This window comes from Acinonyx jubatus, chromosome C2 (genome assembly GCF_027475565.1).
Source record: "Acinonyx jubatus isolate Ajub_Pintada_27869175 chromosome C2, VMU_Ajub_asm_v1.0, whole genome shotgun sequence".
Taxonomy (NCBI): Eukaryota; Metazoa; Chordata; class Mammalia; order Carnivora; family Felidae; genus Acinonyx; species Acinonyx jubatus.
The window spans coordinates 154,600,666-154,614,590 of record NC_069384.1 but is presented as its reverse complement, the minus strand read 5'-3'; the positions used below and the strand labels follow the sequence as shown (position 1 = coordinate 154,614,590).

Below are 13,925 nucleotides of genomic sequence, written 5' to 3'. Positions count from 1 at the left end.
GTCATTAGGTTACTTCAAATTTTGTTTTCTCTCAAACGGAATGTTTTATAAGTTAATTTAAGGCCATCAGACTAGAAGATTTTTTTTTTTCACTCTTTCATTATAGTCTTGGGTGGGAGGTACGAGTAGATCTTAACATCAGCATTGGCAGAATTTGTTGAAATGTTATTGTTTTATTTCTCTTATTTAGGAGCAACATCTGAAGATGGTAAGAATCATACATTTTGTTAGTAACACGAATACCTCTACATTAATATTTTCATTAGTAGGAATTAAATATCACAAACTAAAATAGGCTAATTTGCAAAACTATATAATTTGACAGCCATGACAACTTCTACATTTTATGTTTGGTTGTGTTAGTTACAGATGTGGATTGTTTTCTTTAGTTCTTCATCTTGAGCTTTGCTTTGTATCTTGGATCATCTCATGCTGGGAAAACATAGTTGCTTAACGTGTTTAATAATATCTGGTATAAAGTTAATAAATAGCTTCTTTTTTTTTCAGCAGCATCATTAATGTTTTTCTTTAATTTTGTGTGTGTTTTTTTTAATTTATGCTAATTCATTTATACTTTGGGGGAGCATGCTCCATTGCTTTATCATGAGGGGCTAAGTGCATTTATTTAGTCCGCTTTTAAGTGTGTCTTTGATTTAGAAACAGTGGAAAGTTGCATATATGATTTGAATTGGGGATTACAAAAGCTTCGTAGACATACCACTTTATTTTACTAAGCCTGTTTACTTTAAGGAAATAATTATTCATTGCTTTTGAATTTGTGGAAAGGAAAAAAATTCCGTGTTTCAATGTATACTGCCTGAAGGCTGTCCTATAAACCTCTGATTTTGAAACACCTTTTTTCTCCTGAGTTTTACATGGATGACCTTGTGGTACAAAGCCAAGTATATTTAACATTTTTTTGGTCTCATATTTACTCTGATGTATTTGAAATATTTTCATATTTTAAATTTTAAATTGGAGTACTCTATAAAACGGTTTCTGGCACGTTAGCCTTGTAATTTAGAATGATAGTATCAAAATATTTATTCTCATTTCCTTGTTGTGTTGGATAAATTCTCCATTTCAAAAATAATAATTTTGTCTTTCTGTTTTGCTTCTTAGTCGGGAGAACATTGTATCCTACTTTAAACAGACTCTGTAAAAGGGTAAAAAGCCTGAACTATGGGCTTATTAAGGGCCTTGAAGAATTGAGAGCATAGGACTCACCAACTAGACTTCTGTTTTATTCCTGGTTTTTAATCGCTCTCTTATCTTCTGTCACTCAGTTCTTAATTTTGTAATTTGTCCTTACTCTTCATTTATTTTTTCCTGACTAATATGGCCATTCCAGGCTAGCTAGTACAGTGATTGCCCTACGAATTGTACGTTTTAACCTCAAAGGACTGTGAGCCCTCTTTATGATTGCATCCAGTGTGGGTTCAGATTTGATAGTGGTTGAGACTGCTTACTGCTAATATATTTTTTTCCTAATGACACTTAGGTACTTTGAGAAACGGGATCTCCTTTGGTTCAGGAGCTCTAGAAATAGATGTTTGTGGCTTGGTTTTGTGGAGGGGAATGAGGCAGTGGTAGGGAAGGGAGTGCGGCCGGGAGGTGGAGAAGGAAACATACCGAGAAAAGTGCCAGCTCTTATGTGATAGGTATTTCCTCAAGTTGTTTCATAAATGAAATTGGTTGGGGGAAGAGAATATATCTATCTATAGTAATCCGATGTTTAGCACAGGATAAAAAACTAAATACTTGACCTGATATCTCTTCTTGCAAATCTAGAAGTGTATTTTCAGTCAAAAGAACTGTTTGGGTTGTTGGTTCTAAGAGTAGGCTTATATTTAAAACTATAGTCTGTATTTCAGAATAAACTAAGTTTCATAGAAATTGAAATTTCAGAGTTGGAACTGCCAGTTAAGAAGCAAGTGGCATGCCTGGGGTAAATATCTTAATTATAACTCTACTGGACTAATAATATCAAGCTGAGAAAGGAGATCTTTTAGTTTGACTTTATTTTTACCCTTGAAGAAAAGTTAGCTTATGGTGCAGCACATATAAAGGAGTATATATTTTAAAAATTTAAAGAGAAATATAACCTCTCAGTGACGGTTACATTATGACAGAATTTAACGATACTTGAAAAGCACACCCAATTAGAAACTTAGAGTGAGATTTTTTTTTTCTCCTCATTAGTACGTATTATTCTAGAAAAACGTCTTTAATTACATCCATAAATTTATTCCTCAGGCCGGGTGAGAGCAAAGCTTTCAGCAGCGCCCCTCGCGGGCATGGGAAATGCCAAGACAGATTCTCGAGGAAGAAGTCGAACCAAAATGGTGTCTCAGTCTCAGCGTACGTATTGCCTATGCGTCCTCCCGGATGTGTGATACTTGAGGAGAAGCGTGTTGCTTGCGTATGACTGTCCTAGGCGCTTGAGCAGTGGGTAAAGACAGAGCTGACTTCCAGACACAAGCCGCATACTGAGTTCTTGTTCTGTACTTTAGGTTCGTCATCACCTGACAAAAATGAAGGTATTTTTTTTTTCAATGTTTTGGATCAGTTGTTGTGCATGTTCTGGAATTTTTTTGAGTGGGTGTCGTCTTGTCTTTGGTGTGTTCCTAGGGCTGCATCATTGGTATCTGCCACTTAGAAAGAAAATACTTCATCTGCTGTACAAACTTTTGCATGGAGATATTTTAAATGGCACAGAACTCTTAGCCTTAAGGTTTTCACGGTCTACTCAAACTTGCAAGTGTAGAAAATTGTGCTTTTTAGAGGCAAAATAATCGCCATGTGTTAGCATCTAATCTGGTTGCATCTAGCTAATGCTCTTCGAGGACAGATAAGCGGGTCTTCAAACTCTCTCCAAAATCTTTCAGAATACAGTTAGCATTTGGGACAGGTATATACTGATTCATAGCGAGGAAACATAAATTGAAGTGTCCAGTTCTATTATGCTCCTTGTTAAATTTAAGATTTGTATTTACTATTTCGTTGGAAGCGGAGTTCCTCATAAGTACAATTATTAAAAAGCACAATTTTGAGGTCTAGGTAAAATGAATGATTCATTTCTACATGTTCCTGAACACATTTATGGCATTATTAATTTAAAAGAGTTTTTTCCTATTCTTTCTTTATCAAGAGATTTTCATTAGCCCTTGGCTCTAAAAACAGAGATTTTTTTTCTAGGGAAATAATTTGGGGGTTATTCTACATACTTGGCCATTTCGAAAAGAAATATCTTTATCTTTCACGGTGGTTTAGGCAATTTATAAAGATACAGATGCTCTGTCTGCTTTCTTATTTGATTCCCGAATCCTGGAATCCAGGAAAAGAGCTGGGCTTGGTGGGAGCCAGGCGGTGATGACTCAGGTCCTGCCAGCGGGTTCTCCTTTCCTCCTCTTTCCAAAGTCAAAAAATCCAGGCAGAAAAATGATGGAACGTTCAACAAGAGTCCTAAAAATAAAGAAATGCTTGGTAAAATTAGTTTGCAATTTGAGGATTATTTATAAATAGGAAGAATGGCAAATGTCCTCTGGGTAAAGGCTCTTCTCCCAACCAAATTAGGAATAAATCATCCACAATCTTCCCTGATAATCCGTATTTTTATTTTTTTCTGGATTTTAAGAGTAACTTTTTTTTTTTTAAAGTTTTTGTTTGTTTGTTTTGAGAGACAGAAACAGCACTAGCCGGGGAGGGGCAGAGAGAAAGGGAAGGGGAAAATCCCAAGCAGGCTCCAAGTTGCCAGCACAGAGCCCGATTGCAGGGCTTGAACGCACAAAGTCGTGAGATCATGACCTGAGCCGAAACCAAGAGTCGGATGCTTAACAGACTGAGCCAGCCGGGAGCCCTGGCTTACCTCGTAAGTAACTCAGTCTGTAGCAGTTGCAGCAGAGCAGCTTAGAGCCTTTCTCCTCCAAGTGTAGTATCAGCATCACCTGGGAGCTCGTTAGAGATGCACAGTTTCATGCCACCGCACATCTCCTGAATTCAGGCGCTTTTTAACACGATCGCCAAGTGAGCGTGTTATAGTAAAGTCTGAGAAGTGTCCAATTCAGATCATGGATTCTGGGGCCATACTGCCCACATTTGAATCGTGGCTCTTCCAGTTCATTTAAAGTCGCTGTGTTTCTGTATTTTTACCTATATATATGTTTTTTTAACGTTTATTTTTGAGACAGAGAGAGACAGAGCATGAACGGGGGAGGGTCAGAGAGAGAGAGAGACACAGAATCGGAAACAGGCTCCAGGCTCTGAGCGGTCAGCACAGAGCCCGACACGGGGCTCGAAGTCACGAACCGCGAGATCGTGACCTGAGCCGAAGTCGGACGCTTAACCGACTGAGCCACCCAGGCGGCCCTGTATTTTCACCTATAAAATGAAGAAGATGATCTCAGAGGATTGCAGTAATTCAGTGTTGTAGTACATTTAATATCTTGAAGACCGTACCTGGTCCCAGAAGAAGCATTATATATTTCAGCTGATAAAATTGTCCTCCTTGCCACTATTAACCATATTAACTATAACTGAAATCTAAACTCCTGTTGTGTACTTTTGTACCTTTTATTTTTATGACCTTCAGGAAACAAATAAATAATGATAATGTTAGGAAATTTAAAGCATAAAGAAGAGTAAAGATAGCACACCAAAACTGTCTATATCTAGGATCTTAAGGATAAAATTTAATTTGATGTGAGCTGTTTTACTTAGTTCTTTTCTAAAGGAATAGCAAGATGGAACTTGTGGCAAAGATTCAAAGTGCTTTGTGTATGGTTTTCTAATATATTAAGGACCTCCCTTTTAGGTATTTTGTAATTACTGATCACGTCAGTAGGATATAGAATAACTATTTTACATTTGGTTTTTCACTTTGAAACCCAATCTACAATACTTAGAATCCTTTACGGAAGTATGAGAACATAATGACAGGCTTTTTAGACCTGGTAGGATTTTAAGATCGGAAGACTTGCTCCCTATAAAATCACTCAGGTTTTAAATCACATTGGAGAGGTTTTTGTTTGCTTGCTTCCTTATTTATTCGAGTGACTGTATATTCCATTCTAGATCCTTTTGCAAAAGGAAATTGTGGCCCCGTATGATTTGACGCAAGTTTCTTTACAACGTACTTGCACAGAAATATCGCTGTGACCTCCGTCTTCACTTTGTTGTGAAGTAATTCATTAGAGTTTGCGTGGTCCTTCCATGGTTGTAGATTAGCATTTAGGGAAAACATCATGGGTCAAAGCAGGTGTGTTCTGATGACTGATCAGAGTAAATAAAAGCAGACCCACTGGAGAGATTTCCAGGTCTCTAGTTACACGTGAGGATGGCGTCTTTCTTGTGTTCTTGTCGGTAGCGACTGGTTGTGTACAAACGGCTGTGCAGCCCGTCAGAAACTTGGTCTCCTCACCCCAAGCCCCTGCCGTTTGTTTTTGGGGTTTCCTCCTGTGCATCTGAAAGAAAAAAAACGTAGCTTTTTCATGTATGCTTTCTTCAGCTCTAAGATGTTGTAGTTCTTCTTTACCTGTAGTTTCAAATTAAATGTTTAAATAATAAAAAGTTAAACATTTAATTATTGAGATTATAGGCCTTTAGCAGAAGGAAAGCTGAAGAACTTACATTTATTTTTGCACTTCATTTCATCTGCTTTGTACATGAATGTCTGATTTCAGCTGTAAAAGCTACTCAATGTACTGCTTTTGTTACAGACGTCTATGGTTTAGAGAGTTTTCTTTTGAAGTTTGCTTTTTTTGCTTCAGGGCTTTTTTATTTTATGAGAACTGACTAAAGCTTTATTTTCATCTGCCATTCATTTTAAATCTGCTCCTTCCCTCTTCATGGATTATAATCCTTACCCTAATTCTGCCTTTACACTTGTTCAGGATCACAATCTGCTAATACCATTGGTGGTAAGAATCTATAGACTTTATGTGTGCATCTGTTGTTTGATCACCTGTTTTCATTATCGAGAATGGGTTCTATTCAGCAGAAATTCTCAACATCATATTCCATCGTGGTGCAACCATATTGGGGCAAAAATTGCCAGTTATCTTTGGCCTGTCTTTACCACTAAAACCTTGAGTTGTTGAAAATATCCAAGTGGATCCCGCAGCTTTTGACATTCAGAAGCAAAGGAGCTTTAGTAATGCCCTGAAAATACCTTGTAAAAAGTTCTAAAATGGTAGTTTGAGAATTTTAGGTAGTGTGAGAAAAATTGGATACCCACCGTCAGGTTTTGCAAATTAGAGTATTTTCCAGTAGCATGCCGCCCCCAGGTACAGCATGCCCTTTTTCATCAACTCAGTGGTTTTCTTAGAAGAAGCAATTAACCCTGGCAGTTCTTGGCTGGGAAATGAGCCTTGGTGTTATCTCCTAAGTATAAATAACTCCAAAATGAGTCCTAGGCATTGGAATTATCACACTGTTGGTTGAGGTCTGGATTTAGTGGAGAAGAGAGGCTAATGATGAAAGCGAAATAAACATTGCTGATTTTATTTTCTAGGAGAGGGCATAAATGAGTTTAAATAGAGGGTGAGGTTGCATAATTTTGATAAATACAGTTAATCCAGAACCGGTAGAGTGATGGCTGTACTTCAGTCCTGCATGTTTCCTCTCTGCTGAATAGACCCACACATTTCAAGAAACTCTCCGGTCTCCTACCAACACCTTCACCCCTTAAAATTTATATCAGTTTTAACAGAATATCATATTGTATGTGTTCATTCAGCTCATTATTTATACTTTTTATATCGTTGCAAGTGTTCCCATAAAATATTCCATTGGCTTATCTTGCATTGTGAGTTTGTGGCATGTTGGGTGTTTGGATGTTTTGGTGTGTATGTTTAGTTTAGATACTGCATGGAGAAAATAGGTGCCTTGTGGGTATCCTTAAGGTTATAACTGAAAAAAATCTACTTTGAAGATTCTTCACCTAAAACACCAAGAGATAATTCAGATGAGCCATCGTTTTAAAGTAGAGTTGAATAATTTCCCTGTAATAACTTAGAATTACTTCTATTCAAATAAATTGTTAATTTCATTGGAAACACTGCTTTTATACAGTATTGCTATAACCAGTGGAGGATAATTTAAAATTTGTGTGCTGATAAAGTTTGTGAATTAAGCATGAATTTAAGTCGTATTCAGCAAGACCATGCCAAGAACACTACAGTGAAGGTCACAGATCAGCAGCGCATGGACAATATCCAGCCGGCCTCCATTCGTGTATTGTTTGGTCTACACACCATGATAAAAATGAGGAACTTTCAGAGTTTTCATTTTTTTTACAAAACCCTAAAACCTGGCTAGTGTTGCCTCAAGACACAGCTGGCTGGAGCTGAAAAGTCACCACTCCCTGCCTCACACTCAGTGCTCCTCCCTCATAAACATCTCCTGCTTGACCACATTGGCACTTGAGTCTTTGGGTTTTGCTCTGTGGAAATGAAATAAGATTATCAAGGTGAGCAGTGACTGCCCTGTTGGTGAAGAGAAGTGATGCCCAACAAAGGGGAAAAGTTGCTTTCATTTATTTAAGTGCAAGTTCACCTTTTTTATAACGCTACCATTCAGAAGGTAGAGTTACCTTACATCTTGGAGTTGACCTAGTTTGTTTTCCCGTTCAGTGCAGACGTAAAATGTTTTGATTGCCGAGGAGCCCATCTCTTAATCCTTGCCCCAGTCTCTGAGATTTTGTCCAGCGCCCTCTCTCTTTTCCCCGGCCCACGTATCCTCTGCCTTCCAAGACTGAGAATCCCTAGTCGGGAAGGGGTCGGACTTCTCTGACATTTGCTGTTAGTTCTCTTTTACTCTCGGTACTTCTGCATCTCCACCCAAGATCCCTTTGCGGTTTGAAGGCAAAAAGCAAGTTTCTTTTTTAGCCGGCCCAATTTTATAAACCTTTAAAATTTAATTTTGTAAAAATTAAAAGTATACATAGTAACAAAATAATTTTGTTATACCCATTCAGAAGCATCTCAGAAAGGCCAGCTGTTTCACAGGAAGCAAATGTTTATTATATAACAAAAAAATAGAAATAACGTAATGACTAATTTCGTTCCTTATAAATACATAGTTTTAATATATAGCCTCAGCCACATGAGATGTATTGTCAGATAAGTTATTTTTTTTTGGAAATCCTTTATACTATTTGTGTTCTGAAACAAACATACTATTGTTCGTGCTGCCCTTATTAAACATAACATCTTATACCCCCCCAAACTGAAAATATATTTTATATGATTCACTCTTCAGTCCTACTATGTACAGCATACCTTTTTTTCCAGGTTATGATTCTATGCACATGTCTTCCTCAGTCCATTTCCTTTGAACTTAGAACTTGCCATACCATCTCTTGAATTTTTGTCCTTTCAACAAGTTCTCTTAGAATTCACGTCATAACACTTGCACGTGTGTTTGGTGTTCAGCTGGCAGCCGGTCCGGGTCTCCAGGAAGAGTTCTGAGCACAACAGCCCTCTCCACTGTGAGCTCTGGTGTTCAGAGAGTCTTGGTCAATTCCGCCTCGGCGCCAAAGAGAAGCAAGATCCCACGGAGCCAGGGGTGTAGCAGAGAGGCTAGTCCGTCTAGGCTGTCCGTGGGTAAGGTCTTCTTTGTGAGACTTGGGGCCTCTTCTTTTGTATTCCAGGCTTGGGTAACAGTGAAGACTTCAGCTGGGTGCTTAGAAGCTAGAAGAAAACAACTGAGAGTTCAGGGAGAATTTAAATACAGATTGTAAATTGAATTAGGTATTTTACCTTGAAAGTATAATTTTAAAGTGTATTTTAAAGCTTTTTATTTGCAGCCTACTTATGGTTGCAAAATACTATTTTACCCTTCTAATCTCATACAAACTGGAGGACTGTATTCCAATTTACCTGTATCGTATTCCTGGTAATACCTTGCCAAGAGTAGTTTCTTCTCAGCCTTAGTACAACTTAACCTATTAATCAGTTTTTGAGAAAGAAAACTAAAATGAACATATCAAAAATGCAAACTCTGTCTTTTGTTTCCTCCCTTTCTCTGCGGCTGTTTCTTTGTACCAGCCCGAAGCAGTCGTATTCCTCGACCAAGTGTGAGTCAAGGGTGCAGCCGGGAAGCCAGTCGGGAGAGCAGCCGGGACACAAGTCCTGTTCGTTCTTTTCAGCCCCTCGGTAGGTACCTGCGCAGGTGTCGGGTGCGTTTCTTGGCCCTGTTAATCGCCATCAGTTAACTTCCGTGTACTTAGGGCTTAGCTTTCTTCAGCGACTGTGTCTTTCTTTGCCTCTCTTTTCTGCCCTGACAGAAGAAAGAGTCGTAAGGAAATTACAGGTTTGGCAATTCCTTTGACATTTACTTGTTGAAATGAGTAGGCTAGACCTTGTATAAACAGATTGTCTCCGTAATCAAGTAAATAGCACATAGATTTGGACTACAGGATGTGGAGTTCAAGATTTATCTTAAGAAATAAACCTATGAAATTTAAAGGTAATAGCTAAATATTTACTCATGTGAAGTATGGACCATTTCATTTGATAAGATAAATGCTGTTGGTTTTTTCAGCAGAAATACTAACATTTCACCTTAGATATTTACCAGAAAGAGTGCTGCAAAATACCATATGAACTACTTACTAAAATGGTTAGTATATAAAATAGTATTATACAGGTTAATCGTTGTTCCCCATATATTAGCTTGTGTTGTGTCACTGCTGTAAAACCTCTGTGTTCCTGATTATAGAGATTATACTATACCCTTCCCTATAATAGTATATTTACCTCAGCTATAAAAATAGTAAGTGATTTTTTAAACTTAGAATTTTTGAGAATAATCAGAGAGGCAGAATTTTTTACATTGAAATGTTTTAGAATTTCTGCATGGTCTTTCAGCTTTTTAACTAGTACTTTGTTTCTATATACATACCTAAAGCCATTTCAGATTTTTTCTTTTAATTCCACAAAATAGAGATTACTGTAATACTTAGAGATTTGCTCTTCAGATTTTGTGACTTTTAAGTAGAACATAGTTCTGCACATGGTGCACTTCTGCCAAGTGGAATTATTATTTCCTTCAATAGACATGTTAGTGTAGAACATCCAGAGGTTAAAGTCTTGTTCTCTGGGCCATTTGGTTCAAATAAGTCACTGGACTGTCGTGTACCGACCTAGAAAACCCCGTTGCGCTGGGGACACAGATAGGGCCATCCTCGGCCTTTGATGTGTGTGTTCTAGTTCCGGGTGAAGAGTTCCCTTCCAGTGCTTTGCCAGAGATGTTTTTAACTCATATGCAATAGTCATATACAGTATTTTTAGTTCATATGCAGACTATGTATGTGTATATGCACACATGCGTGCGTATAGATGTACACGGTATATGTTCATGCGTATATGTTTAAAAATGAAATAAATCCTACGTTTGTATAAAGTAAGCATGCCATCTTGAAGAGTTGAAGAAAGTGAGTGGGCGTGTGATGGTTTAAGAGCCTGTGCTCTAGGGTCAGACGGCCTGGGCTCTGTAACTTCTGTACCTGAGTTTCCCCATCTGTAAAAGTAGGACATGAATAGCATGCACTTGTTAGGATTGTTTTGAAGAAGCTGTAAATGAGAGAACATAGGCAACAGTGCTTGGCACACAGTAGGCACTTGGTCATCTGACCAAGCTCTGACTGCTTGCCTCAAAGTAGTTCCCTTGTACTTCTGTGGCAGAGATCTTAGATGTTTTTAATGGGGTAACACCTGTCTTTGCATAATGCCGTACTGCAGAATTATTAGAAAACATGAGATATCAAGAAGAAAACGAAATCTGTTTCTGTACCTTTTAAACCTGTGCAGTAGTCAGACATGAGAGGAAATTTGTAACCAAGCATGAATCACTTAAAAAAATAAGCCTTGCTACTAGGTCTTTTTAAAGAGAAATGGTAGCTAGCCGTTAATTTTCTAGATTCATCTCAAAGCCTCCATTTGACAACTTAAATCACTTAAATTTCTATTATTAAAGGAAGCTGTTTTCCTGATTCCAATGAAACATTCTATTTGGGTTAAAGAAGATTAGATCTTTTAATCCTGTAGTTTTAGGAGAATTGATTTTTGTAGCCCTTTTATTTACATCTGGATGCTGCTTCGTAAACGTAGCAGATTCGCCCTCTTATAAGTTGGGTGAGGAGTAGCCGCCTCGGAGATCAGGTTAGCCTTCCCATCCCCGTTGTCTGTGGTGTCTGCCTGCATTCTGCCGTGCTTACTGGGTTTACCCGGTGGATCTCTTTTTTCACCTCCGGCTTGAATGTCGCCATTCAGCAAGTGAGCCCCGTAGTTTGCTATGCATTCAGCTGTGGCACAGAGCCGCTGTAAGGGCTCTAAAGCATCAGAACTAAATCAGAGCTGAGCGAAGCTGAACTTCTCTGGAACTTGTACCCTAGTTTCCATTTACTTGTGGAGCCAAGTTCCAAAAAATAGGCTTATGTTCCCACAAGAATGTGAGTGGCGCCACTTACCTCTTACCTTCAGCCACCATTGATACCATAAAATTTTTCACAAAGTTTCATCCATTGGGCATGTTCATGTTGACTCAACCGTCACCATTTTAAAAACTGTTTCAGGTAGAATTAAAACTATGTATTCTGGTTTATTAACAACAGCAGTGACCTTTTAGAGTCTGATTAAACATTTTGAACAGCATTCTGTTTAATCCTTTGTCTCAATCCTTTTGATCATTTTTGCGTTCATTAAGGTCCAGTGGCAAAGAAAAGAGTGATTCATGTAATAAAGTGTTTTGGGGGCACCTGGGCGGCTCAGTGGGTTGAGCATCCGACTCTTGATTTCGGTTCAGGTCATGATCTCACAGTTTGTCAGTTTAGTCCCCACGTTGGGGACTAATCCCACTGCTTGGGATTCTCCCTCTCTCCCTTTCTCTCTGCCCCTTCCCTGCTCACTTTCTCTCTCTCAAAATAGTAAATAAACTTTTTTTAAAAAAGTAGTTTAACTGCTCTAATTAATATATCTGAAGAGGGGCACCTGGGTGGCTCAGTTGGTTAAGCGTCCGACTTCGGCTCAGGTCACGATCTCTCAGTTCAAGGGTTCAAGCCCCGCATCGGGCTCTGTGCTGACAGCTCAGAGCCTAGAGCCTGGAGCCTGCTTCGGATTCTGTGTCTCCCACTCTCTGCCCCTCCCCCACTCACACTCTGTTTCTCTTTCTCAAAAATAAATAAACATTAAAAAAAAATTTTTTAAGAATATATATATATCTGAAGAAGAGTAACTTTCTAACTATGAGTAATCTATTTCATTAAATATTAAAATGAATCTTTAATATTTATGTAGGAAGAAGATGGACTTTATGGTATTGTGAAAATCGGGGTTTTAATATATGAAACTTAAAATATGCTAAAATTAGACGTAGAGAAACATGACATAAATATAGGGAGACCTTTTGTAGGTCTTTTGATTGTATTATTGATATCCTTTTTTTACGTTCACATGTCTTTGATATTTAAATCTTTTACCGAATGCAGAACTTGTATTCTGTGAACCATTATGGAAAATGTTTGATTAACGTAAGTGAGGTATGTTATCTTTTGAACGATGTCAAGACGGTACATGTACTGTTCGAGAGCAAAGGCCTTGAAAGAGTACAGATACCGAGGTGTATCACTTACTCGTAGTGTGGCTTTGATCACGTTAATTAACGTCCCTGTCTGCTTCAATTTGCCCATCTATGAAATGGAACAGTAATACCTGCCTCGTTGGGTTCGGGACCAAAGGATTTAGGTGTATTATTGGTTACTAGTTACCATGGTGGTTTTTTTTTTTTTTAAACTACGGTGTTCATTTTTTTGTCTCATGCTTGTACTTTCGACATTTCCTTCCATTTGAATACTTGCTTTTTTTTTGTCTCCTGTGGGCTTGTGTCTGTCCCCTTAGGTGTAAGATCTTCTGTGTGTCGAGGATAATGTTACGGTGCTGATGTTCAATTGCCTTGCTTGGCAGTATTCTGATCCTTACCTGTTACTAGTAATACCAGTGTTGACTAAGTCTCCTTGCCTGACTGTAGTGCTGCCACTATTCCTTGTTTCTGTGGTAATAGATGAGGTTTGTATGGTCCTGTTATTCCAGCCTCCAGACACCATTCCAGATCTACTGGTGCCCTCTACGCCCCCGATGTGTATGGGGCCTCAGGTGAAGGATGAGTACATTTTCACTATCATCTGTGCATTCATCTCAGATTTTTGTCCTTTTCAGTTTCCATTGAATGGTATATTCGTGTTTTTAAATCACTTTGTTTTTGTTTAAATTTGATTTTTCAGATAATAAATCATCTGTGTATTTTTTTTTAATTTTCCCCCAAGTAACTTTTTCCCCTCCCACAACCTTATTTGAGCATTTTTGTCACTGACAGATAGCCTTTTTGTGTGTATGTAATCTAAGTTACGTCATTTTTGAACATGGAATTGTTTTCTGTTCTCAATTATGTACTTCATCTCTGTACATGTTTTGGAAAAAAAAAAAACCAAAATGGTGGATGAAGTGTTTTAATTGTAAATGATGCTCAGAAAGTAGTTGAGGGGGAGAATCCATCTCTGGTTTGTCTTTACATACCTCAGAGTGTCGGGCACACGCTAGGTAGGTGCTTAACAGATGTCGAATGGCATATCTTAGCTGTAGAACGAAACCCTCTCCTGATGGAGAGGAGACAACAGTTGGCGGGTTTTCCCTGTAGACTGGTGTAGCTTCACTGAGTTCCCTCATCTTCACTGGTTTGAGGTTTGACGTGTGTTCTAGACTCCTCCATGTCTCACCTGCATGGCTGAGATCTGCCCGGCTGATAGAGCTGGAATAATTGCCAGGGCTGTAGATTCACAAGCCCTTAGTTAGCCACCCATGCTTTCTTCTATTTTCTGGTCATAAATGTATCATAGCTACTGTTCTTTAAATTTATTTTCCATACACTGT

The 13,925-nt window shown here is 38.4% G+C and overlaps 1 protein-coding gene across 50 annotated transcripts in view; it reads left to right on the top strand.

Moving 5' to 3' along the window:
* CLASP2 (cytoplasmic linker associated protein 2) overlaps positions 1–13,925 on the top strand; it is a 178,265-nt gene that overhangs the window by 105,870 nt on the left and 58,470 nt on the right. For 13 of the 50 annotated variants that reach the window (XM_053221749.1, XM_053221746.1, XM_053221762.1 and 10 more), the window contains 5 exons: positions 191–208; positions 2,257–2,361; positions 8,433–8,603; positions 9,048–9,155; positions 13,089–13,151. In XM_053221749.1, coding sequence (XP_053077724.1) covers positions 191–208; positions 2,257–2,361; positions 8,433–8,603; positions 9,048–9,155; positions 13,089–13,151 — 465 coding nt within the window. Of the gene's footprint in view, positions 1–190; positions 209–2,256; positions 2,362–2,513; positions 2,541–5,891; positions 5,919–8,432; positions 8,604–9,047; positions 9,156–13,088; positions 13,152–13,925 lie in introns of all 50 variants that reach the window. The other 37 variants (XM_053221756.1, XM_053221755.1, XM_053221760.1 and 34 more) reach the window with 8 other exon arrangements.